The sequence below is a fragment of the Dermacentor albipictus genome, chromosome 8, assembly GCF_038994185.2.
Source record: "Dermacentor albipictus isolate Rhodes 1998 colony chromosome 8, USDA_Dalb.pri_finalv2, whole genome shotgun sequence".
Lineage (NCBI taxonomy): Eukaryota > Metazoa > Arthropoda > Arachnida > Ixodida > Ixodidae > Dermacentor > Dermacentor albipictus.
The window spans coordinates 128,120,157-128,147,882 of NC_091828.1; the positions used below are offsets into that span (position 1 = coordinate 128,120,157).

At 42.8% G+C, this 27,726-nt stretch overlaps 2 protein-coding genes across 2 annotated transcripts in view; one reads left to right on the forward strand and one right to left on the reverse strand.

Moving 5' to 3' along the window:
- The first annotated feature begins 261 nt into the window (after window positions 1–261).
- Dph1 (diphthamide biosynthesis 1) lies at window positions 262–2,665 on the forward strand. The gene is made up of 2 exons (XM_065452682.1): window positions 262–1,004; window positions 1,693–2,665. Exons 1-2 carry the CDS (start codon window positions 262–264, stop codon window positions 2,183–2,185), a joined length of 1,236 nt encoding a protein of 411 aa, XP_065308754.1. The 3' UTR covers window positions 2,186–2,665.
- A 3,046-nt stretch (window positions 2,666–5,711) lies between these two features.
- Window positions 5,712–27,726, reverse strand: part of retm (real-time) — a 41,725-nt gene continuing 19,710 nt past the window's right edge. The window contains exons 4-12 of the mRNA XM_065452685.1: window positions 26,877–27,005; window positions 26,018–26,216; window positions 24,753–24,871; window positions 23,979–24,203; window positions 21,911–22,342; window positions 19,417–19,560; window positions 18,565–18,873; window positions 16,484–16,632; window positions 5,712–14,212 (exon numbers count right to left, since the gene is read on the reverse strand). Of these exons, the coding sequence (XP_065308757.1) occupies window positions 14,116–14,212; window positions 16,484–16,632; window positions 18,565–18,873; window positions 19,417–19,560; window positions 21,911–22,342; window positions 23,979–24,203; window positions 24,753–24,871; window positions 26,018–26,216; window positions 26,877–27,005 (1,803 nt within the window). The 3' untranslated portion in view covers window positions 5,712–14,115. The remainder of the gene's footprint in view (window positions 14,213–16,483; window positions 16,633–18,564; window positions 18,874–19,416; window positions 19,561–21,910; window positions 22,343–23,978; window positions 24,204–24,752; window positions 24,872–26,017; window positions 26,217–26,876; window positions 27,006–27,726) is intronic.

Genomic DNA, 27,726 nt, shown 5'->3' on the forward strand with positions numbered 1-27,726 from the left:
AGTAGCAACGCATGCAAACCATTGGATCCTCTTGTCACGTGAAATAAATACGTCACTGGCTATTTCGACGTCCACCGTCGTCTCGCAGGCAGGAAGCACGCTGGAATTTTAAGGTGGAAAACGTGGAAACACTCCCAGTAATTCTTACCAGTATGTGTTGTTACGATGTCGCCAGAAGCTCCCTGGAAACTCACTGAGCACATTATTGCGGATCGTGCATGCATCGTAGTGCATTGGACCGATTGAACTGGTACATGCGCGATGGGGGAGAGCGACGCTGTAGCCGTCTTTGCCAACCCGGCCCGCAAAGTCTTTTCAGCTCGCAGGACAGCGCCAAGAATCACAAGCCAGTTACCGGCTGAAATCGCTGAAGACCCAGAAATCGCGGATGCCCTCCGCTGTCTACCGCCAAACTACAACTTTGAAATTCCGAAAACGATCTGGAGGATCCGGCAGCTAGGAGCTCGGACAGTCGCGCTGCAGTTTCCCGAGGGATTGTTAATATTCGCGCTTCCAATCGCAGACATACTGGAGAGATTCACCGGTTGCGAAGTCGTGATTCTCGGTGATGTGACATATGGTGCCTGCTGCGTCGACGATTACGCTGCTCGCGCCTTGGGCTGCGAGCTCATGGTCCACTACGGCCACAGCTGTCTCGTGCCCGTGGACCAAATGAGCGGTTTGAAGATGCTGTACGTGTTTGTCGACATCAAGATCGACGTGTTGCATCTCGTAGAGAGCATCAAGCGTAACTGGAGCGCCGACATTCGTCTGGCGTTCGTCAGCACGATTCAGTTTGTATCCACCATACAGTCTGTCGCCGCCGAACTGAGGAATGACGGCTACAACGCCAGGACGCCGCAGGTTCGACCACTGAGTCCCGGCGAGATCCTGGGCTGCACCGCACCAAGTGTCGGCGACGCTCAAGTGGCCATCTACGTCGGCGATGGCAGGTTCCACATGGAGGCTCTGATGATCGCCAACCCTGGCATCAAGATGTACAGGCAAGCCTCCTTTTCGTCGTTAGCTTTCAGAGGAAAAAGCAGGCTAAACCTCTTTATAACGAAGTACCCAGAGCAAGCTGAACCGTACTCGGGGTCAGTGTAAACATAACGGCAACACTGCGACCGCTATCCTTTCATCGACCGCTGTTCCTGCCCGATGTTTGGCTTTTGCGTCGATCAAAGTCGTGTAGGTGCGTGCTTGAGTCATGCTAAAGAAACGACACGAATGTACTGTTTCCTAAAGGATCTGAAGTCGACAAGAGCCTGTTATTGTAGAGCTGCACACAGTAGGAACGTTGCAGATTTCAGCCTCATTAATAGTTTTTCCAGTCCCCTCAGTCTCTTTTGGTTTATGAAAAGCGGCCGACAGTGCCTGTGTTACATTCTTATTGTTTGTTAATTTTTTAATCCTCTGTACAGTACACCTAATTTTTTCTGTACTATCATGTTTGGCCTTGTTGGCATCATTTTGTGTCATTATTCCTCTAGTAACCATGTTATTTTGTATTGCTTACCATTTCACATACAAGTGTCTTTTATTTTTTGTTAAATTTCTGCATAGTAATGTTAGTTTGCATATTTTGAGAGATGAGACAATCATAGTGGTATATGTGAGAAAAAAAGAAAGAAAGAAATGCTAATTTAAAAATAAATTAATGAAATCCAAGTGATTTTACTCAAAATGCAGGTACAATGCTTATGACAAGACGCTGACAGAGGAAGGGTACGACCACTCCACCATGCTGAAGGTCCGTCAACAAGCCATAGAGAAGGCAGCCTTGGCCGGTACCTTTGGTGTTATTGTGGGCACCCTCGGCCGTCAGGGCAACCCAAAGGTTGTTGATGGCTTGAAGAAGACCCTGCTGTCTGCGGGATATCCACCAAGGAATGTTGTCTTTGTCTTGCTCTCCGAGATATTTCCCAAAAAGTTGGAACTCTTCAGCGGTGTGGATGCTTGGGTCCAGACGTCATGCCCCCGCTTGTCAATCGACTGGGGTCTCGCATTTGCCAAGCCTGTGCTGACACCGTATGAGGCCAATGTGGCTGTGAGGACTGTAGCTTGGAAGGACTGTTATCCCATGGACTTTTATGCCAGAGATAGTCTGGGACCTTGGACACCAAATCACAAGCCACCTGTGTCAAAGACTGATGAGAAATGCCAGTGCAAACCTGCTACTTGATGGCAGCACTAGTGGAAACCTGCAAACCGATCCCTCCACTCACACTGTGTGGTGTGGTCATGCCAAAGCTTGATGATAAATATAATGTGCTTTTCATATCTCAGCACGCGATAAGAGCATAGCAACTGCTGTTGCTGCTGTCTGTAAATTGTGTGCTATAGTAGGAGCAAATGCAATTTGTGGGAACTGCTCTTAAAATTATTTTTGTATCAGTATTTGAGGCGAGACCTTTTTTTCCTACAGGTTCAAGATCAAGTCATGGCAGGACTTGCTTAACCTGTTAAATGACATGGAAGCTGAGGAGAGTCGCTAGAAACAGCTACACTACATAAACAACTGAAAAGCAAGAGACTGTCAGTGTTACTTTTGTGTCAGTGAAGTTGAAAGCTGTACAATGAGCAGAGCCAGCAGTGTGCTGTGGAGGAATGCTTAAGATTGGTACTAACAATGAAAGAGAACTCACTGCTTTGTGGCCTTTGAGTCTTTGTCTTTCCTGATCATGAAGCACCAGAGGGTGCTGAAATACTACAGTACTGCTTTCTTTTTGTTACTGTGTTTTCAAATTTTCACTACAGCACCAAAAGCTCAGTGTGTGTCTGTCATCACATCACTTCCCTTTTCTGTTGTTCGCATTCCGAGTGATTACATGAGCCTCGCTGCCATCCTGTGCATGTGGCGGCATAGTCACATATCATTATTTGCATTTTTCTGGCTTTCTCGGTGCTAGAAAAAAATACTATATGTGCACCTTGCTGGAAGCAGCTCATTTTGATGGCTCTTGCAGTTCTCTACAAATCCCTTATTGACATATTCACAATCAAAAAACAATTATAGATCTAGATGATTAACATAAGTTAACTAATTGGATGTCAGATACTAAGATATTACTCACAGTTTCTCAACAAGGCTTCAAGCAACATGCACTTGGTTTTATTCGTGTAGACTCGGGTACAATCTCGAGTGCTCCCATCTGAATACATGTAAAAGGAGAATTCGTTTTTCTCGGCAACCACTGCACCAAATTTGATGAGGTCTGTTGCATTTAAACGAAAAACTTAAAATCTAGTGACTGTTCATTTTGAATTTTTGATTTAGGCAGTAAATTTTTTATAAGAGTGGCGAAAATCGAAAACGTTCAGAAAGCGAAACTATGAAGTTTAAAGCTCTGTAACTCGGCAATGAAGAATGATATCACAATTTTGTGAATTGCATCTGATAGTACATCTAAAGCAGACAAAATTGTATGTTACACATGAATCTAAACAAATTCAGTAATATGGACATACAGCTTTTGCAGAACCTTTGTACATAACGTAACAAATTCATGCAAGATATAAATTGACATATCGAATTTGTCTGCTTTGAATGATATAATAGATGCCGTTTACAGAGCCGTAATATCTGTTCTTGATACAGAGCTATTAATTTGTAAACTTTGTGCTTCTGAAGCATAACTGCGAGTCGGCCTAGTTTGAACAGATTCATTCTTTAAAAACTTTTTGTCCGCAAACAAACAGGGACAAAGAGGAGCAACACAAGGATTACATTTTTTTTTTCGAACTTTTGAATTCTTAAAAAATTATTTTCGCCCTAAAATCCCGCTTCCAACAGTCACTAGAATTTAACTTTCTCTCTCAAATCTAACAAATTTCAATAAAATCGGTCCAGGAGTCATCTCAGAAAAGCGTTTCTGCGTCTTTTATGTGTTTAAATATGCCACATCGGAGCTGGGCTTGAGCTAAAGCTTCCTCTTGAAGCTTCATGCACAATAGCTGGAACACCCTGTATATAACTGAAATGTGTCTGACAACAATGCCAAAGAAGTGAGATATTTTTGTTTTGTTTTCTCAACCGTACTAATACATTCACTGCCGCACGCACTTAATGTGACTCAAGTTACAAACCTTGATATGATGAACATGGATTTAACGAAGTAAATAAAAGCTTAAAAATTTATTGATTTTATTTAACCATGAAGCTTGCAGATTGCAGTGTGAAGCTGAATTAATCGAAAAACTTGAACACAGGCACAGTAAATATAGCAAATTAGCTCTGATGGTGGAGCATCTGCCCAGAAAGACGTTGGTCCCAGGTCTAGTGCAGGTCTAACGTAGGACAAGGCCGAATTTTTTCTTCAACTGCAAGGCTCTCTTTCCGAGAAAATTGTACGGGTCGCTTTTGTACTTTTGTGTTACTGTCGACTGGATGACAAATTTTTTTTATGCTTTGAAGAGCTGAATTGTAAATGTCTTAGCTGTATGTCCAAATTCAAGGTGTTCCGGTTCCATTATCACATCCCTGTGCTGTCTACAACATTTGGCCTGTAATCTCCCAGAAGAAAATTCCCTAAATGGTGTAGAAAACATTGTAAATATCACATCACTGTGTGAACTGTGAGGTGTACCACCACTTGGCCTTATTTCGCACCACATATGCACACATACAGCTTTTGTCAAAGATACACAGGCTACTCGATGCCTTCACCATGTATGTCATTAGGCTATGTGGTACAGTTCCTGTGGTGGTCTCGACACTCGAGACCATTGCACTCCGAGTACGAAAACTATTTTCAATCCCTAGGGTGTTGGATCATATGGTATGTCCTAAAAACTCACATAAATAGCCTGTCGTTAGCCTGGTGGCAGCAGGCAGCATAACCTGGATATATTCGACAAAGTCTGTACATTCGCTGCACTAGATTGGCCAACTAGCATCAAGAAACTGCAAACCTTTTGGCTCAGAGGAGTAGTGTCTGAAAAAAAAAAAGAGGACGTTGCTGGCAGCAAGTTATACTAGAACTAAGCCTATTGCTGTTTCTAAACATGCACGTTTTATATATAAAGGCACCTTCTGCTGGTCACTTCAAAGTACTCCTGCAGTGCACGGAGGCCGTGTAAGGCAGCAGCTCCCGTTATTTCGACCCTGATGGGATCAACGAAACTGATTTATTTATCCAGAAACAAATTTTTAAAAAATGCGGAGAAAACGTCAAAATTGCCGATTCATTTGACAACATTTGACCAAGTAGAAAATTAATGTAGAGATAACATTAAAACTCTTAAACAACATAGGAGTCTAACGCTTATCAGATATTTTAAGCAAGAAAAATGGGCAAGGGTCAAATCTGTGTTGCACAGTGGTGGCTGATTTCCTAAAGTCAGCTTTTCCGCGTGGTGTTTTAAAATCCACTTAGCCATGTTGTGCAGTAAAGCACACAAACGCTGCGAACATAGTGTTGTGGCATGCAAAACATGCAAATTCTGTTGTTACTGTAAGTGTTTACTGTGGTAAACGTTTTTCAGAGGTCACTGAATCAGAGTTCAGTTGTATAATGTATTCATGCACTCGTTTTCTTCATTTTAATATAGACTATTCTTGTTGTGCTTATGTATATCACTAACAGCATGTGACAAATGACCAACCAGCATGTTGAAAGCAAAGCCTGTGAGTTTTACCAAACATTACTTGTACTGGTTATTATGGCATGCAACCAGATCAGATCAACACAAATAAGCGCAACACAAACTGCTTTTAAAAATACGCTGAATACTTTATTTTGGGTGTACTTCACTTATAACACATCTGGAAAACGCACCCCACTTCCAACAAAAATGATGCACTCAGTTCACAACTTTTTCGCACTCTGATCATGCTGTTTTTCTTTCTTTTTTTTTTTATACACAACAAGAAGCAAATGACTTGTTAGAGAAAGCTTTTTAAGTACACAGGTAAAAATAAACACTACTTCTTTAGAGTAAGCAAAGACTGAATCTGCAATAAGCAGACACAAGCAAGAAGACCTTACATCAAACTGGCCAAGTTCAGCAGTTACAGCAGAGATGAGCTATAAAAGGAAGTCCGAAAGCTAAACGCAGGCTAATGTCGGAAGCATATCTGAGCCACCTGTAACAGAGCAATACCAACATCACAATTGGCTGTGTGTCGTTAGCGCTGCTTTAGGGTGTGCAGCAACATGTTAGTCGCCTTCTGTGTTCACATTCACAGTAACACTGTCCAAAACATGTACTACATAAGTGTTACATGTTCAGCAGCTCAACAGGCAACAACAGGAGAGCTAAATTGGCATTGCCACAGTTGCTGCTCAAAGACCAGACAAATAGCTAAATATGTTAGCACTGAATGACGCAAACAATAAAGGAAGCAATAATGACAGCAAATCTTCAATCACCATGATACAAGTACTGTGCAACATTTTACTACTCTCAGATGATATCTATCAGCTGAAAAGTAGTGAGCACCTTTCTGCACCATACCTTTTTTTGCTAGGCTGCTTTCTATGCCTTGCAGTTCAATCTAACATGTGCCTGCCTGCATGCACAAATCGAAAAAGTTCTTACGTAGTTCCACTGGGGGAACAGACACCCTCTTCTGTTAATGTGATTGCCTAATACACTACCATCAGACGCATGACACGCCCTCGAGAAAATGTGGAGGAAGCACCAAGAACACACCACAATTTTCAGTGCTGTAGATGCTACGGGCAGGAATCTATGGACAACAAGAGATATGTACTGCACAATGCTACTCTCAAAGGCTTTCTAATGTAACATGCATGGACGTAGCTTAAGATGCCTGGAACCTTGTGACTTTCTGGCTGGTCTCAACAATAGCACCAGTGGAAGACTTACATAATGAAGCACACCAAAGTCACAAACGAGGGGCAACAATTCGTGTTTGGAAGCATCTGGTAAGCACAAGCCTAACGGGGGTCGTATTTCGCAAGAGCGAGTTGTCAAAGCAGCCACATCTACTCATTTGGCATACAGCGGGATGAGAGAGATAAAGGGAGGCTCTATCACAAGGGGTACAGTTTAAGCTACGGCAGGAGTGGGCTAGCTAGAAGACACAAAGCTTTGCAGGGCACAGAAATGCTTCACCATTCCATTGCACAGTATAGTGACACTGCACGGCAATGGCCAAACAAGGTGCACGCCATGCTTCACCCAAACAATCGGACAGTGCCATCGTTCCATTCCTGTAAATTTTGTTTTCTGTCTGCCATCACCACAGCTGAAGCAAACTCGGGACACATTCTGGAGGCGAAACAGGCAAGTAATGCACCCAAATGTTGTATTAAACTGCATCACCTCCCTGTGAAATTTCGAGTGCGACAGAGCCAGTGGTTTATCCGAGAAAATACCCAATGGGGCACTCGTAGCATTCGTTCCGTGGGATAAGCTGCTCAGGAATAAGTGAGCAGGAACGAAAGTTTGGTATGAGACATTCCAGCAAGTGCGGAGCACAGCATCACGCCCTAAAACACACACACACACACACACAAAGAAAGAAAGAAAGATCTTTTAAAGGTTAAATGTGACAGAAAGTAGCATGCAGCCACTCAGTGCACCTCATGGAGAAAGCCTGTATTTGTGGCATCGTTCCTGGATCTGAAGAATTACCCCTTCCTACAATTGCCAGATCTCTTGTGGCAATCCTTTTGTGGCCCTAGCCTAGCGTCTTTTCTTCCACTGTTCATAAAGAAGGACAAGCAAAATGGAAAACAGAAGGGATATCTTTAAAAGAAATAGGAAGCACAATTACGTATCTTGAAATTAAAGAGGTTTTGTTCGCTTCTCGAAATGGGAGCGCAACGGACTGTGAGGACTTGTACGCTTGCAGAATCACTTTTCCTGTTAGGCTACAATGTGCAAAACACAATTCTTTAACTACTTTTGGTTGTTTGTTTACACTAGCGCAAACTACTTTGTCCATTGAATCACTCCATACCCAGTAGTAATACGCTGGGGCAAAACAGGCAGACTTTCACGGCCCTAAACTAACGACGAATAAAATCCTCATCAATGCTATGGTCATTTACAGTTCAAGTAAAACAACAATTAGGCATATCTCCAAGTATATTTAGTGCTTTACTGGGTAGCATATGTCAAATTTTGGGCTTTGTCACGAACTTTGGCTTTAGTGCCAAGCTACAGGCTGCCACTCGCAGCGTCTACAATTTCACACATTTTAGTGTTTACACAGATGCATTCATGCTCAAGATTTTTTCAGCAATGACAATGTCTTATTGCTTCACTACCAGGCAATAAAATCTACATAAGGGGACATGCTGCACGGAGAGCTCCGTACTTCCCTATACACATGAATTCTAGCAGCGTTGTGATCATCTCATCATTCGCCATGCTGGACTGCTGTCGTGCCACCTATGAGCAACTAGCGCTGGAACTCTGCGTGCCAACAGCACCACAGTAACAAACAGCCTTGTGGGCAAAGGGACAGTATTTAGTAGGACATGCCATGATATTGAGTCAGCAAATTCGTCGCTCATCTTGAGGCACATGTGCTAGAACATGTGCTCGTATTGAGGCCAGTGTGCTACAACATAGGAGTGCATGCACTCACGGAATGCATATGCATATGAACAGAGCTTGGCTTGATGCCTCAGGCATTAGCAAATGTTGATACAGGTGTGTTTGTTATCACTGGAAACATCTGTTCTTTCTGTGGTGCACCTGCCGGATGGTGTCAGCATATTTAAGTTGCACACTCCAACCACCGTAGTGCATCCTGGCCAATACTGGTTCCCCTATAGGCTGTGAAATGGCACGCAAAATTGTACGCGCTCCAAATAACGATTGCACATGCTGCAGACAACTACTTCTCTTTGTGGGCACTAGCTTTGACCATCCAGTCTGTCTTGGTGGCGGTGCAAGTGTAATGACTACGCGAAATACAAAGCCTGTCACTTGCTTGACAAGGTGCTGCTCAGAGTACAGAGACATGTGCTTTGGCACTCATTACATCGCTGTAGAATTGCATGGCAGCTCATCAAAGGTATGCACTTACTAGAAATTCAGCACATTAGCTAGCTTTCTCATTCTACAGGGCTATGCCACTACCGTAACTTCCAACATTATACAAATGGCTTTAGCATGCCACTGCCAACCACCAGATGGGAGTGCAGAGAATTTCGTATCTGCAATTGCAACCATGTGCTATCAACATAAGGTGAGACGCAAATGGCAGCACAGTGTGTGGCCAAAGGTACAGTCTGCGTTATCTGACAGTCGTCATCGAAGACAGCCGCACATTTCTGGTTTGGCTGCCGGAAGCTCAACAGGGAATGTTGATGCTGCTTGTCCTCTCGCTTTGCCGCCAAAATGCCACATCATGCAACGTTTTCATCGGTCGCTACTGATATCACCGGGTGCCAACTATGTTTAACCTAAACATGGCAACCCTATGTTTATAACCTAAACATGACAGAGTAACTTACCTTCTAGTAAAGCATGTGCATACACACTGCCTTTTGCTACTGATCTGGCACTGAAAATGTGCAAGTTCTAGCTGTTTTTCTTTTTGAATGCTGCAGATGTACTACATACTGAAATTAGAGCCAGATAACAGTTATTACAAGTGTCACTTAGATCAGCAAGTGCCAGCATGCGCATATTACTTGCAAGAGGTGCTAGCAGATGACAGGAAGCTTGACCTCAGACGTAGACTTCATGACAAGGCAGAAATGGTCTGCTCAATGAAGGAAGTACACACTTTCAGGCTCTTGGACTCCTCTATGGCCAAATGGCATAGATATTAATATTTTCTAGTGACAATTTCTGATAGACAAACAGCGAATAAATCTTGACCGTCAAAATTACCTGTGTAATGAACCTCACAACACGGGGAAGGCCAAGTCATGGTATCCTCTTTAAATTTAATATGTTCGTGATAAACGGAGTGATAAAAACCAGTCTGGTTCGTCCCTGTCTGCTGCCATGAAAGGAAGCAGACACCACAGAGATTCAACTGCAGTTGTGCTGCCTGCTTCGAGTCAGTGGACCAAGCAAGGGGTGCCCACAGAACAATGGTTAGAGATATCCATCACAAACACCATATATGTTCATGATGCAAACAATGGTTGGCTACTATTTATACCGTTTATGAACGGGTCCTCAGGAGTCTCACACTAATAGTTGTGTCTGCTGCGAATGCTTTGCTCTCAGTATTACAGGTGATAACATTTTCAAGCAATAATTTATCACTTGAAAGATATACAAATACAAATTTTATCTCACTTCAACTTTATAGTAGAATTCTGTTAATTTGACTTTAGCTAATTTATTTTTCATTTAATCCTTTATTGACGAGTGTTCCCGAAAGGTAACATACCAGAACATTTTTTTTGTTGCCGAATTACGGTACTGAGTACAAACTTTCTGGCTGAATGCCTTCAGCCAACACTGAATGATAGGCAGCAAGTGTCATTTGTTGACTTAGAGCAAGAACACAAGACGAGAAAGGAGAAGTTTGGCACGCGACCTGGTTTTTTAGAGTGGTGTCACACATGTGATGTAAAGCAAATGGAATGTACCCTCATGGCTCACATATAACAAGAGCTGCCTGTACAAACTTGAAACGAAGCCACAAGTGTCTTGGGGTCAAAGCCCACTTCCAGTTTTCCCTCTTGTTAACCTCTTATGCTGAAAAAAGTTTCCGCAAAATATTTTTTCTTTTAGTTGACTGTGCTTACTTACTCTATATGTGTCTTGCACATTTAAGTAGAAAATGTAAAAGAATTATTGGTATTTGCATGTGCCATCAATAAAGGGTTAATTTGACTCTGACCAAAGTCTTGGCAAGTGCCCCTGAATTTTTGCAGGCCAAAACTTTCGTTATTTCAATCCTGAAATTGGCCCTCACAGGACAGGATAATTCAAACTTGACTGGTAAGCAGGCGCACTCCCTGCCCCAATACTGACCCATTTGTAACACCTTGCCAATTACTGCAACATCTGTCTTGGTGGCGCTATGGGACAGTGAAGGCACTGAAAACACATTATCTCCTGCCAGAAATAACAATTTTCAGCCTGCCTTCAGCAGATTTCAAAGCAAGAATGGCTGCCTACAATTGATGATTACCGTACTCGTGCAATTCTAATGTGCAACTTTTTTTAAAGAAAATTCCTCTAAAAATAGCCAGTGCATTACGATCAAATAAAAAACTGAAACCATGTTTATGGAATTAGCAACAGCCTACTGTCAAGAGCCAGTGCCTTTGCCACTGTCATCACAAGATGCCGGCAGAACAAATCCTAGCATAGGAGTGCGAGAATGATGCACTCTTTTCAGGCTTTCATTACAAGACGCACCCAAAAAGGTTATTCTGCATTAGGCTAGCGCCAACAGTCATGCAACTTGCTTTTGGACCTACACAGGCTTGTGTGCATCACAGGACATACTGGAAGCAGTTAGCCAGTCTAGGCTCTGTTCACCATTTTGTTTGAAACAATTACAGTGAAGTGGTTCGAGAAACATGGAACATCAATTGCAATAGACTGTGAGGATGGTGGCATTTTGTTGTCTGTAGAAAGCGATAGAAGGCTGTCTGAAATCGAGGAAGTTTAATAAAGTTTCTGATTGCCAGAATCATTACATTTTTGTTTTTTTAAGACTGGATGCTCATTGACTATGAACCGATAAAAAACTGGGTGTGCGTTAGATTTAGGGAAATATTGTAAAATGAAGCATTCGCGTGTGAACTTTTTTTTTATATATAATACGACCCACTAGATAATTCCGTCAGTCTTCTTAAGGTCAAATTAATAGAAGTCAACTGTATTCAATAAAGAACTGCCAACTTCCCAAATAAAAGATAGTACATGTATAACTCATGATTCTTTGCATGGTTGAAGATTTGAGGCATTGTATGATGTACTATCATTACAGAGCTTGCAGTTACCTATATAAGCAAACAAAGAAATAAAAAGAAAGACAAAAATTTTGTGTCATTTCCCTTCAAGGGCACATGCACTTGTGAGACCCATGTTCATTACCTCTTATGCAAGCGTTATCATACTTGAGATTATTATATGACAGAGCTTAATTTATTTTTTCAAAAGTGCCATTATTTTTTATCTTTGTACATTCCGTAATTTTCCATGAACACTTCGCCTAGTAAAATATAGCCTTTTATAGGATTTTGCAAATACTAGCCTTTAGCCAATTCCATAGCTCATTTTTAAAATTTACCATGCAGTGCAATTAGTAAGTTATAATGTGCCCACAATGCTTTTTTTTTTTTGTAATTCGGAATGCACATATTTCAAGGACCATTTTGTGATAAATGTTTGTTCTTTTTCATAAAACATTCTAAAGATATACAGATAACCTTGTACATTGAATTGCATATGCTTTGCTGAATGTCATTAGAACATGACACAGGTGAACTGCTGGACACAAAGCTTGTAAAGAAGCAATTATTGTTGAATGCAGAGATAACAGCAGGCCTGCCTGTCATGCTGGGCGCTGAAGCACAACCAATTTGTGGAGACATTTTTTTGAGTGGCCTTATCTTGAGTTGTGTTGCCATTTATTTCAGCGGAATGTCCAAGCGTAATAGTTTAACGAAATACCACCATAAATGATGGCTTTTAAGGATAACGCAGACTTTAAACTTGCACCTCCACTTTAGACCATAGTTTAATAGAGGTGCCACGCAGTACACTTTCGATTGTGATCAAGCCCAATCAGGATAGAATTCCTCGGTTGCAATTGGCTCCCTCTCCATAGCTTGCAAAGAGGAACCAATTGCAACCAAGAAATTTGATGCCGCTGGGACTCGATAGCATTCGAAACTGTGCCGTGTGACACGGGTATTATATAACAGTTGGAGCCTTTCTATTGGCCATACTGTATGTTTTCTCACAGAAGTGCCAGTCATTTAAGGATAGCACTTGATACAGCAAATCTGATAGGCCAAATTGAGCTCAATGAAACAAGTGTATATGATTTTTTATATTAAATATTATGAGTGACACATAAATCTTTAAGCCAATTTATGGAACTCTCAAGTTATGTTAATGGTTTAAATTGGACTGGTGCTACCACATTGCACTACACTTTAGTTGTTACGTATTTCATCCACGTTCTATCAGCCGCTCGCTGTCACACTTTGGATAGGAGTGCCTGAGGTAGAGCTTCCCCATCTTAGGTAGCTGGCACATTGTGTTCTTTAGATACAATGTTGGCTAAGCAAGTTGTTTACAGCACAGCATATAAAATACTTTGATAGACAACAACATTGTCACGGCATCTCTGCTAAGGACAATGCAAAGATTTTACGATAAATCTTGATACCCCCTTCACATCCATACAATGAAAAAAATATTTGGCCCTTTCTCTTTTTTAAACTCTACTCTTGGAATGTGCCTCGCACGAATTGGGCCTTAACAACACCAAACAACAGTACCAAGGATTACAAGGCATGGTCAAGGCGCATAAGCCAGGCGCATAGGCCAGGTGATGCTGATAACACCGAGAAACAATCTCCCGGTTGGTGATATCAATGTCAGCATCATCGAATGCAGCTCGGTGCATCATGCCACTTTCTATGAGCCTATCCCAGAATTTTTGAAGTGCTGGTTCACTCGGGCTGTAAAAGAACGTCTTGACAAGGATTATGCTTTAAAATGGCGATCGCCATGTCACCGATTTAATGAAATGTATACAGGTACGTTAGACAAAACTGGCCAAGACGAATCATGAATACAGGTAAAATACGACTGTGGCTACAGCTTGGGTGTGTGCCACAGCTAGCGTGACGTAAAAATCTAGAGGCTCTGCTCGGGGGGAAAGACTCTAAATGGACACGCTAGAAAAATAGGGTGGGTCACTCCTACACAAGCCTGTGCGCTTTAACAATGCAGGATTTATCATACTGCCCTAGGCAGGTGTACCACAAAGTAATTCGTGGCCTCAATTCACGTAAAACAGCACCAGGCACGTCCCGTGCACAAACTACGCATCGGTTGTTGCAGTCATTTCAAGCGCAGCTGCTTGCCCTTTCCTCGTACGAAGGCAAGGGTCACAATGTCCTTCGGTGAGGCCAACTGTCATCTTCCCTTAGACGGTGCCAGGACTTGCATGAGCAGGTGGTCCCGACATCACTGGCATCACCTGGACGGGCACGAGCTTAGCGCGGACGAGTGGTCGCTTGACGAGTTGCACGTGTTACCACTGTGCGACGACTGCAGGCTGGTCACGGATCCCCTGCAGATAGGATGTGACAGGGACAAGATATCACCCAGAGCCAGGATGCTTCACTATCAGTTAAAGAGGCGAGAAAAAAAGGCAACAACCAAGCAATACGACCAGCTAGTGTTACATACACAACAAGAACAACAGCTGAATCGCAAGTGCTAGACACACGGAGTACCGTGTCTCTCCTGGCAAGCAAAGTACAGCCTGCACATGCAAAGATGCATGCTGGTAAAAGCAGAAAGGAAACAAGAAAGGACAGCTAACATACGCACAATGCAGCCCTACAACATTTTCGCTTCCCGCAACCAGAGTAAGTACCAATAAAACTATTTTTCGGATCAGCAAAGGAAATGACAGCAACAAACGAAGGTGTCCTTCCTTTTTGTGTTGCCGTTATTTTCTGCAGATCCAAGGAGTGCATCAGTCCAAACTCGCCCAGTTTTCCACATTACTGCAACAAACCCAACACTGGCATAGCGACTACTAGGCACTGTAGAGATGCTCAACCCTGTCACATCTCCTGGCGCCTTTGTAGCATGTCTTGCATCTCCTCGTCCATCCGGCTTCAAGATACACACACAGTGGAAGACGTCAGTGTAGTAGATCCACAATAGTGTGAGAAATGGCACAAATACTTGGGAACAAGAGGAACTACCTTCCTTTTCTATGGGTAGGGGGTGGCGTTGCACACAGACCAACTGCGTGCTTGTCTGTGTGCTCCATGGGTCCGACCCACGGAGGGTTCCTCAAATGCTCGAACGCGCTTCAATTTGTGGAATCACAGCCGCAAGTAACTCGGGCATCGGTGTTGGACATGGGTAAACATCACTCACTTGGTATACGAGCGTGGCGAGTCGAACCAATTCAACTACTCTACGTGTTCCACTTCGTGTGCACTTCGGCTAGCTGACATTCTTGTACGAAGGTGAAATAAATGCCATTTTTTGCAGTTTTACTATTGTGTGTTGCTGTTCCTTTGTTTCCAGAGCACTTGAGAGCCTTACAACACTGACATCATCATCACTCAGGCTTTATGAAAGCACTAGACATGATAATCCTCCTGGCACCTGCTCCTGCTAAGTAAATTGATTAGGTACCAATCAGATGGGAGCCTGACTTGGCAGGGTGGTCAGTGAAATATTTTTCTGTTTATTTAAATGGCAACGCATTTGGTACCCATTGATGCTCTAATTGAACAAAGAAAGCCCATCCCTGGAGCCAATATTTCAATCACATATTTTAGGTCACCTAGTCGAAATATAGTCTTCAATTTGAGGCATTGCTTGTCGACTGCTGATCAATTTAAGCCTTCCTGTGACCCCTTTGAGGCTTTGACACAGAGCCTCAACCTGCTGAGCAACTATTAATGTAGTTAAGTCTACATATATTGACACATGCAGTCATTTATAGTTTTTCCAGAGACTGCATTTCACCCACTAACAAGTTATCACTCAGCGCAAGACACACCTGGATGATTTAGAACTTACTTGAATGTTGTCATTGATTCTATCTGTTGTGTATGTTCTCGCTGAATGTTGTGTAATCAGATTGTATGTGCAACTCGGATAGTGTTGTACTTTCTAGGGGTATGCAAGCACTAGCGATTGCTGGAACCTTCGACAAGTCATGTATAAAAGCCGATGCGCTTGAACCGCAGACCAGATTTTCAATGATCACCAACTGTGCTCCTTGTTATTATTGTGCTATGAGTGGCATTTGCTTTTAGGTGCACAAGGTTGCCCAATAAAAAGCTAGTCTCGTGATACAACGTACTTGCTATGGTGTTCTTCACCATCATCTGATGGAAAGCAATATTCACAGGGGCAGCGTGGCAGCAGGTTCAGTATATCAACTATTCTTGAAAGCAAACATTGATTCATGCCACAGTGCTTCTAAACTTGAAGTAATATACATGAGCATAATAAAGTATTGGACATACAAAGTAAATCTCAATTTCACTAATTTATTTTGCTGGCATCAGCTTGTACGCTTATGATGAATATCAGATTAATGAACGTATTTCAATGCAAAATGTAATTTTGTTGTAATAAAGGTTTGACTAATATTTTTATGTGATATCTTCAAGAAAATTTTGTCATTGCTCTATATAGACTCTAGTGTACGACAGCTATTGCTGCTCAAAGCAAGCCAGCATGCAGACAACTGCTGTTACAGAGCCTCTGCGTGCTGCACACACGGCCTTTTGCAAGTGGTTGCTCCCCTGTATGAGCTACACTCTTATAAGTCACAGATCAGCATAAAAACAAAGGCTCCACTCACTTGTAGTCCTGCGACTTGAGGACCTCATAGTAGTACATCACCTTGGCCTTGTGTGGTGCCAAGGGAAACTCGAATGGGTGGTGCTGAGGTCCCTCCATGTGTCGCCACTGAAGGATGTACGTGCCTGATGCATTGGTCACATGGGAGCCCTGCACAGAGGCACAGCTGTTGCACGTCTCACGTGGCTCAAACGTGGCACCCTCTGACACCCAACTGTTCCTCCTAAGCTTTGCCTGTGGCAATGCTTTCGAAACACAAGGGTTTGTGGCTAGAGTGGCACTCACTCTTGGACGAGAAGCAAAGGCCTCCCTTTGCACTTTGAGAGCCTAATTGAAGCAGCTGGTTGTCCATGCATTTTGAACTGAAGGCATCATAATGACCTGGAGCATCTCCTTCACATCCACGGTTGCAGATGGCTTACACACATGGGTCTGCACAGTTTTTGTTGTCTTACGGTTGGTTTCCCTTGCATGCACCCAGATGCTTTCATATATTGTTGACTGCATGCACCTGCTATAACAAAGGCTCTGTGGTAAAAGCAAATGCTGACAAGGAGTGATAATTGTGTGCACTTGAACAGTAACTGCATGGAGTTGCCTTTGTAGCATGCTAGCCACTGCAACATAATAGTCAAGGCATTATTAAGGTAGTCTCAAGGTTTTATGCAAACTCCAAAACTATTCGCTTAGAGATTGTTCAACACTACAGCCGATCCTGGATATATTGAACTTGAAGGGGATCGTGAAATAGTTCAATACCCTTCATCAATAATTCGAAAGTGGAGGTTGGTGTCGGATTCGTTGTGGCTGCTCATGGAAAGCCCTTGTCTACAAGAAGACAAATTTAGTGGTGCAGCATCTGTAGAACGGCAGAAAGCTGAGCTAGTTGGTAAGGATTCATTATGCAAAAAAAAAAAAAAAAAAGAAGTGAGGTGTGCAGATGTGTTCGTGTTCACCACTTCTCTACTCTTGTGTCCTGTCTGCACGCCTCACTTCCTTTTTTTTTTTTTTTTTGCATAATGAAGCATCTGTAGTTCGACATCCGATGACCTGCGCCACTCAGTGAAAAGATCCGAGTGTTAGTCACGCTTTTTTGTGGAGTGCATATTGGACTGGGAGGCCTTCCGCTTTTTTGAAGCAGAGTGGTGATATGCTCTTGCTGATAACAAATGGGCGTAGTTTGCAAGAGCCATTTATATGCACAGCGAGCAAAACTGAGAATGCCTTTCTCATTTTTCCTCCACGGCATGTAATGCCCTTCAGATTCAATCTATTGTTTGACAGCATCTGCCAAAAACAGAGCTGTTTCAAATTTGTTGGCATTAAATATTTCCGATGGCGCAAGAAGTGAAGAGTCAGTGTTAGGAGAAGCGCACTTGCAGGAGGGCGGCGCATCATTCAATATATAGAATGTGGCGGTGAACGGGAGTTCGATGTGCACATAGTGCATTGCTATATTTTCTCCTGGGGTTCTCAAGGGGATGTTACAACTGCTCAATATAGAAAATAATTCAATATATCTGAGTTTGATATGTACTTTGAATCAGCTGTATTACTATTCACTTCAACTTCACTTCAAACCAAAAAATTTGTTTGCACAGGCCTGAATTCAAAATAGTTGGTGCAAACGAGCAAAGACGGTACATTAAGCCTCTTTATTCTCAGTTTTACCAGCTCTATCTTCTGAACTTCATTTTTTTATACTTGGAAAAGCTGATGCCTTCATCTGTTTTCTTTTCATTTTTTCTATTTTCTTCAGCCACACAATGTACATTGACGAATTGAGCAGTAGGTGACCATGGCAGGATTACTGAATATGGAAAGAACCTTTTGGATGAACATCAAACTATCTGCAAACTGTCGACTTACATCATTTAACGCAAGCGCTAAAGCTTGCTGAATGAGCAATCAATGAGAATCATTACACCAAAACCGCAATATGATGTCATGCAAGCAGTGCTAGCAGCATCACCACCGTTTGCACTCAATACTAATATTTATATGGCTAAGTCTTAAGACTAGCCTATGTCCAAGATAAGCCAAACCAACAAGAAGTTCCTATAGACGTAACATAGTCCTCACCTGCACACTCTCACCATCGTGGCACGTGAGGCATGGCTCAACTGTCTTGTAGTCCACTCCAGCCACCCAGCTCTTCGGCAGCAATGACGGCGGCGTGTCGAGCGTCAGCATGTTCAGCGGCAGGGGTGAATGGGTGCACCCTACGGTTTCCTCCTCAGCGTCAGTGTCACCTTCCGCGGACTCAATAGACGCCGTCTTGGGTGGGGGAAGCTCCCGTGTCGTGTGCAACACGGTGAATGACACATCTTCCTTCATTATGTCGAAGTCCCAGCAAATGACGCTGCCTTGATCCGCCACATTTATAACCACCTGAACAAGATTTTGCACACAGTCGGCACACAAACACCCAAGTTTCTGCACTGACATGGAAAACACAAAATGATGTGGTATCTTTTCTTGTTCTTGACACATTGAAGAATACATTATCAGCCATAAACTGCACTTGCAAATACTCGCAGACCTTTAGGGTTTCACTCTCAGCTGGTTCTCCCTCCTTGGTCATGACAGAACATGTTGGGTGTGGAGTAACAAGATAGACTGCAAACAATGGACTAGCATTTTCATCCTTTTATTTTGTCCACACACAACATGTTTCATTATGTAACAATATAACTAGACCAGGAATGGCAAGAGGGCCAACCTGACAGTGGCTGCAAAGATGCCGTGATCAATCAGGCACATGCAACACATAGGAAAAAATACATGCACTGTTACTTGTTTCGAGCATTGCCCAAGCAAGGGTCCTTTGCAGACTTGCAAGAACTAAATGCACCACCGTTCTTGTAAAATTCAACTTTATTCTGACACTTAAGACGAAAGTAAAAGAAAAATAAATGTTCACAAGCCACCTACCTCGTGTACCTGTCCTCGTGCCAGGCTGACTGAGTGGTACATGGTGTCGTCAAAGAGGTGCATGCCGTCCGCCTTCTCTCGTTCATAGTCCTCTTCGGACATATAAAACGTCTTGGGGATGAGCCCTCCATCAGGGATTGACGTCTGCAGACAAAGGAATGCCAGTGCTCATCTTTCACACAGCAGAGGACGATTGCTCTGTTGGCTACGCTTGGGCATCTATACTTTCTTTGGGTTTCTTGCAGGAGTAAATCATGTTTTCATCTTGTGCGTAAGAGAAACCAGGATGGAAACTTAAGACTAACTTGTTTGACATTAGGAATTGTACAGCAGCGTAAGAGTCATGGATGAAAGGTACATTCAAGATGCACACAGGCACTGTTGTCTGTACACAGCATGCATGTATGTTTGTCATATGTCTTCCTTTTATATCATGTCTTTCACACTGTTACTTCGTTCCATAGCAGAACTTGTTCCTTGGTTGGTTAGTTCTTGCTTCAAGCATTAACGGTGTGACCAGCACAATGGACACAAGAAAGGTGGCACAACCAAATGTTTTAAATGTAGTGAATGCAGGATGTAACATTATAGTCCTGTCACTTTTCCTGTGTCCATCGTGTTGATACAACAATTACTGCTTTAGGCATGAATCGTTCCTAAAACTAGGGAAAGCTTCTTGCTGGAGACAGCATGCAAGAAGGTGTCTATGACTGCCCAAGACACAACAGTAAGAAGGCATTGGTGCTCTGCCTTATATGAACACAAGGCAAGCTCTGAAATCTACAACCTGAATGTGTGCACTGCACCATATTCTGAACAGTGCTGTGAATTCTGTGGAAGGAAGTTGACCCTTCAGTAAGTGGACTTCACCACTAAGGAAGCAAACAACACAGTCTGAGAACTTGAATGTAAGGAACCTATGCTCACTGGAAAACACTGCTACTCTTACAGTGCTACCCTGGCCTATAAGCTACCAGGCACTTTGGTCTCTTGGCAGCAGTGAGACACAGGGAAAGAAGTGTCTCACAGTATTACAGCGCCGATCTGGGTGCAGCCAAATTGACACTATGAAGGAATTCCCTTTTTTAGGCAGCTTCATAGAGCTCAATTTTAGTCGAGTAAATCCATAAGAAAATCAGGAGAAAAAACATTCTTTCATTGACACTGCCAAGCTGTGTCAAGCAGCTTGGATGTTAATAATACCATGGAGCATTGGAGAAAATATCTCCTGAAAGGGAAGACCGTCATGAGGTAGAATGACATTACAGAGGAAATCCATACAGGTTCTTCAGCAAAAAATTTTCACAGTTGAGCAGAAATTCAAATTTGACTTAGACTCATGTCACCACTTTTCTGGGGCAGTAGCCCCACCAACTGAGCTAACCAGAAGGTAGAGTGACAACAAAAATATTCAACAGCTTAGCACTGAAACTTGCTCCAATTTGCAGATTTCCAGACAACTTATTTCCATACAGAAAAGATGCACAAATATAGTAGGTGTTGTGGTAGCTTGGCATATTCAGCAAACTATACCGTGTACACTTATACATAGTGCATGTTTACTGTACCCAAGTCTTCCACTCCATGCAGCTGCTGCTGGGCTGGGTATACTGCACATCTGCTTTTGCGCAAATGCTCCAGTGAGCACGGAAAGCTGCTTTCTCAAGTGGTGGCACTGCTACAGCTTAGGTACGAATTGGAGCGACACAAATGGTGGCCTCAAGGACAGCACGGTACAGTTTGTTAATAACAGAAGAGATGGCTAACAAGATATTGAAGCGAGCCACCTACTAAACGCAACTGATAGCTTGCGCACCTTGTATTCGCAGCCTATATTTCATTTCTTCCTAATCTCTTTCTTGAGTGCAACGTTGGAGCATCATTATTACATTTTTGCATTTTATTTATTAGGCAGTGCATTGGTGTGTATTGCCTGGAAGACCGGTCAAAAGGATGTGGTTAGCTGCCCGAGTGGGTCCTGACCCCGCCAAGCATGGCAGCAACAGTGACAATGCACAGCCCAAGTCAAAATTTGAACTGTCTAACTAGGAATAGTAGCCAAGTAGTAAATTCAATAAGTGTCATGCAAACACTAATTGTACAAACACAATAAGCAATAATGATGTAACTCATGCTATGCAAGATACAAAGGAAAATGACGATGATCAAAACGAGAACAATCTGTCTCCTACGAGCCAACGTTTCAAGAAGACAATGAGGTGATAACAAGATTTCTTTACAAAAAGCATTCAAGAAAATGAGAGAACACAACACGTGTGTATGAAAGATCAATTACATTCAAAATCATTCTTGGACCTGTGAGGAGCAGTGCCATATGTCATCCAGGAACACCAGTATACTGTCAGATGAACAGCCACATTTTTTGTTTGAAACAGCAGTGTATATAGATTTTTTCCACACGGATTATACAACGGTACTGGTTACACAAAAGCAAAGCAAATTAGGCTCGCTGAAGTCGTGACTGTTCACTCACTTGACATGAGCCCCCCAGGAAGTCGGGCAGATATGACGGGTCAACGAATTCAGCCAGCCCCGGCGGAGCGGTGGTTCCAGTATCGGCAAAGAAGGTGAACTTGGAGCGGGTGTTGTCATTGATGAACGTCCCCACCAGGGCCCAGAGGATGGGAAATACTCGTGGTGCACGCACCACCAGACAGCGGCCCATGGTCTCCGGGTAGTTGGACTCCACCATCTCGATGATGTGGAGCAGAGCGCGCATGCCGGGACGCCACAGGTGGCGCATGTTGAGGCCTTCAAGGTCGAGCAAGCAGGTCCAGGCACTTATTGGCTTGCCAGCCTTGTGGGTAGCCTCCTCTGTGCGCTTGAGGCCTTCCTCGCAGAGGTGAAGCGTGAGTTTGACCAGACCCTGCTCACCGATGGATTTGATGAAGCCCTTCATGTCGACCTAAGTGCAAAAGAGGCAGGCAACTCATGTTTCATGTTTCATCTCATGCATATAAATGTGCTCTTGACAGAATCTTGAATGGCATTAGTATACGTGCACTGTGAGGCCTTCAATAGTGGCCAATACACAACAATCAATGCTGTGGTCTTAATTTGCACATGAAGTGACCTAACAAAATTTGTCCGTGGCAAGAATGCAATATGTGATGACGAAATGAACCAAAACAGTGATGCACTGCTCTATACTTTGTCTCAGTAGTTGTGTGCAGCTGGGCCAAGGCTGCGAGACCTGCAAATGCAGATGCTTGTGCGGGCAGCAAAGCACAGAACGGCAACAGAAGACGACGTCAAATGTCCTTGACAATGCCTGTGTGTTCGAAGACACAACTGTATAAAAATTGTGGCTTATGAATTAATACTGCCATGTGTAAACAAATACATGTAGTATTGAACAAATGGGACAATGCCTAAATGGCTGACAAGGAGTACGCAGTCCGCAAGTAAAAAATTACTGCAATGGTCATCTCTCAGATCACTGTAAGGAATGGAGCTGTATACCTTTGCTTAAAGAATACAAAATTCTAGCTGGACGCAAACATAATTTCAGAGGAATCACAGAGGCACAAGCTATTAGAAGGTGTGGTGAAATGTGAATCTGCCCACTTGTTATACAGTAGACTTCCATTTATTCTACTGCAGTTGATTTGATTGTTTGGTTAATTCAATTCCGACTGAAGGCCCTGGCCAGCGCCCATGTATTCCTATTAGCCCAAACTTTCATTATTTCAATTCTAAAATTGGCCTTCGCAGGATAATTCAAACTCTGCCAGTCAGCATGCCCGCACCTGACTTCTATACTGGCCCCGATAGTGGCGTCTTAAGTGGCAGTGTCTGTCTCAGCGGAGCATAGAGGACAGTGAATACAATGAACACACATAATCTCCTGTTGAAAATGCCTATTCTTGGCCTACCCTAGAAAGATTTTCAAACAATAACAGTAGCCCACAATGTCTTATTATGGTATTTACCCAATTCTAGTGGGTGCCTTAATTTATTTTTTTGTTGACGGAAAATGGGCTGAAAACTGCCTATGGAGAGCAGTCAAATGCAAAACTAAAACAGCCTCTACGGCATCCATATGCTTTACTGCATAATACAAATGTACTGCGACGAAGCTGGCTTTAGGAAACAAACCACCACTGCACAACACATCTTTATTGCTAAAAATCAGGTGCATGTTAGATTTTTACTTTATTTAGGAATTTTGATGCCATGTCTATGGCAGTATTTTATTTGAACACAAAAACAAGTGGGCATGTGATTGATTCGGGGGCAAGTTTGCCTCTCGCACATACTCCCAAAGGCATCGGCAGCGTGTTTTTACATTTTTTATGCGTCTTGTTTCATTTGACCTGCCAGATGATCCAATCAATTATGTCAGTCCAGTGAGGGTCTTATTAGCGAATGTTGACTGTACTTTTCTTGATAATAATATGGCCTTCATATTATTATCAAGTTGGATGATTGGCTTCATTCAATATTCACCACAGTCACACAATGACAATTCCCTGTTTGCCCGAGCTTGGCTTCCAGTCCTGACAGTTGAACAACATGGTTTGCTGTGTTGTAGGACGTACCTGCCCGAGGCGGAGGATGTACATGGGGCGGCCGTCCTTGTCGTGGTGGTGCCAGCCACCAGGAAAATACTCGCGCACCACAGTTGGCAGGTCGTAGGTGCTGAGAATGCGATCCACCTGGTACTTCTTGCGCCACACAAGGGACTGGCAGAGCATCTCCCGAGCCTTTTCCAGATTGAAGTCTTGAGCCTGAAGGAATCTCACCAGCATCTGGTCACTTGGAACCTGGGGTGCAACAATACAACAAAATAACTGCACAGCACAAGTGTCTGCTGGTATATGGCAAAACAGCATTGCTGGCTCAGATATAATGATGCAGAGCTGATTCCCTTTTCTGTGCCTTTAGCAGACATTTAGCACTGCATACTGAACTTTAACAGTGTGGCAGTGCTTAGAATGTACAGGGAGCACCAAATGCATAAGTTTTTTTTGTGTGTGTGTGTTTAAGGCGTACTGACATTACATTTTCAACTCTATATTTTCTTTTGTGAAATGAAGATCTGGGTGCTCTAAACATTAGAAATACTCCAAGCCTCAGAGTACTCTAAATGATTTGATATAGTAGCTTTTCTGAAGCCAATTTCAGTTTCGTTTCTACTGTGTCTTGCTGTCATGGTGCAGAAGGTGGTCACATGGGAGCAGGCTAGTTCCGTCTTCTTTCACAATTGTCATGGGCTCATCCCCCCCCCCCTTTTTTTATGCCTACATTCAGCAATCATCTAACTTTATTTGCAGGCCAGCACTGGTATTTTGTTTAAACGGAACGGTGCATACTTTTCCTTGGTGTGCCTCAGTGATCCACTTCTTGAGCATGACCAGACAGGATTCCTGGTACGGAGTGAGTGAACCCAGGCACCGCTCAATGTACTCAGACTCCAGCTTGAAGTTTGCGTCTGGTAGAAAAGAATGAAACACAGATCAGTCAGCCAAGCCAAGAGGCGATTCCTGCACTGGATCAACTGTCTCCTACGAGACATAGTTATCTTGTTGCTAGGCCACATGTGAGAGTCAAACACATTTCCCACACTTCAATGTTTGCACCTTCTGAGGGAAACCATTCAAAAAGCCAACAAGGATTCTGGCCTCACAATGACCCCATCATTGTTTACAGATTCTAGCAGCAGGAGATACCCATCAGACTTGCCTTGAACATAATGTTTCACACAAGGGGAAACATAGTAATATAATACATACACAAATAATTGTGGAAATAGATAAAATCTATTTATCAGAACATACAGAAACATATCTATAATAATAATGAGAACTGTTTTACCATGAACATAGATGCCTAGAAATCACAATTTTCTTTGAATTGTGAGATACGAATAAAGATATGTTAGGTTATATATATATATATATATATATATATATATATATATATATATATATATATATATATATATATATATATATATATATATATATATATATATATATATATATATATATATATATATATATATATAACCTAACATGTTGTATATATATATGTTATTAATATGTTAGGCACATGAGGACTTAAAACATTTTAGTTATAGCCCTCATAAAGAACTCGTAGTCATGAATTTCAGTCGTTGGAGGAGGAAGACTATTCTACTCTTTTGATGTGCATGGTAGGCATGTGTTCAAGAAGGTACGAGTTCTGCATGACTTAATGCCCAATTTGTAAATGTTGTCCAGTCAGCTTGAAACTTACTGGGATGGAATAATTAGTTGGTTATACAGGTGTGGATGGTAATATAAGTTATCAAAAATTACATCATCTGCCATCCTACTAGTCGCCATATGTTGACCAAGAGTTTCATTTCTCGTCACTATTTGCAGACATCTCTTTCCCAGACACACATTTCCTTCATCGTTTCATTGTTACCATGACTCAAGCTCCCTCTGCAGTTTTGTCAAAACGTCTTTCAAGATTCTGCACAGTGTAATTGCTGTATCGGCAAAGCATTTCCTCTGTGCCTTTTGAGTACCTACATTTACTAATGCAAAGTGCCACATGAGATGCAAGGTAAATGCAGGGCTGCCAGTCTGACCTTGTGTGGCAAGGGACTCGGAGGTGCCAGATGGTGAAGTAACCTTCTCGCCAAGTGACTTTTTTCGCATGCTGTCACGCAGGGCAGGAGCTTTGGCGTCACCGCTGCCTTCAGTGCCGGGTTTGTCTTCGAACGGGGGAATGTATGTGACGTTCTCCTTCAAAAGCTCATTGATGTAGTACTCAATCACCTCTTTTCCCTGCAAGAAACAAAGAAAACAAATGTGGTGTTGTCAAGCAGAGGTCTATTTCGGCCATGTGACGTGCTTGACGACACAGCAAAGATACACACAAGCTGAGCCATTGACAGGTAAAATAACTATGGGGCGAGGTGTGAAAACTAAACTACTACTCCTTCTTGCTTGCTCTCTTTAAGTAACCTGGCAGGTATGTGTATACCGTATTTTACGGTGTCTAAGTCGAGTTTTCTTCCGAAATTTTCATCTGTGTGTCCTATACACGTGGTTGAACACTATACCAGATTAATTCAGTTTACGTTCTTTTGCGCTTTTGCCGGCGTGACTTACATACGGCTTTTTATATTTTCAAAGAACTACCGTCAAAATCGGTTTCGTTGACATGGCCACGCGAAACATGCTGGGTTGACCTCCTCTGGCAGTTGCTACAGGTTGTGTGTGCGCTATAGAGGTACCAGGTTCTCGTGATCGAGTTGCGGAGCGCAGTGCGAGAAGGACAGAGCAGCAACGCAAGCGGCGGCAGGCCGACCATGAGTGGACCGACTCTGAAGACGTCGTATCTGCAGATCGCTTTCAAGACACAGCGTGCACCGCTGCGCAAACTACGCAGTTGCTACTAGACTATTCCGACACACCAGCAATAGCACATGAGAACACAGATACCTTGGAGATGTTCTGGGAGTACTGCTTCATGGCCAGCTTCTCAACCGCACTCTCGAAACCAAAGAAGGACTTGACATCGAGAGAGGCACTCTGCTCAAAGCAGGTCCAGTCTGGGTTTTCTGGGTGCACCTGGTGAGAGACAACAAGAGTTGCTGCGTGTCAAAGCAGAGAGGCCTCGCTGAAGTACAGGACACTAGCACATTGCAGCATTGGTGTATACTATGTTGCCATGACAGTGTGGGAGCCACTGTACACTACGCAATGCCATTCCAGAATATGCTGCACAATAGAAAATGCGATGGCTTTGAAAGTCATCCTTGAAAGCCAGACACTTCGCTCGTCAAGAGCAATTGTCACTTTCTGGCTTATGACAAGCCCACTTCATAACTTAGATGGTGGTAGACATTATATCATCATCACTATTATTGGATTAGGTTTTCCACACTATTCGAAGATATAGGTCTGTGTTCTAAATATGCGCTTAAAGCCTATCACATAAAAAATGAACCCTTAGGTGGTTAGAAATTTACCATACTGTTCCATGCTTTTACAAGTGCATTCTGACAAGCCCCAGGTTCATGAATACTATTCTTAAAAAGTCTGAATGTGCTCTTATATCCCAGACTTTTAATGGGATAAGAATGAACACAACATCAGTACAAACTATCAAGAGTTTGCAGACTGTTTTGATCCTGCATGCCCCACAATATGTGTGACCGCCTATCTCAAACCAAGCTTGTTTAAATAAATCTGCTTTATTCAAAGAAATTACAGCACACCATTCATTCGTTAATTTATTTATTACTCCCTTCAGTTAAAATCAAGAAGGAAAGTCACAGAAATTACACCT

What these genes read in the sequence shown, in the direction of transcription:
- Dph1 (XM_065452682.1), top strand. Translation starts at nt 262, where the DNA reads ATGGGGGAGAGCGACGCTGTAGCCGTCTTTGCCAACCCGGCCCGCAAA. An exon ending in CCTGGCATCAAGATGTACAG is followed by an intron (nt 1,005 to 1,692) that starts GCAAGCCTCCTT and finishes CTCAAAATGCAG; the next exon opens with GTACAATGCTTATGACAAGA.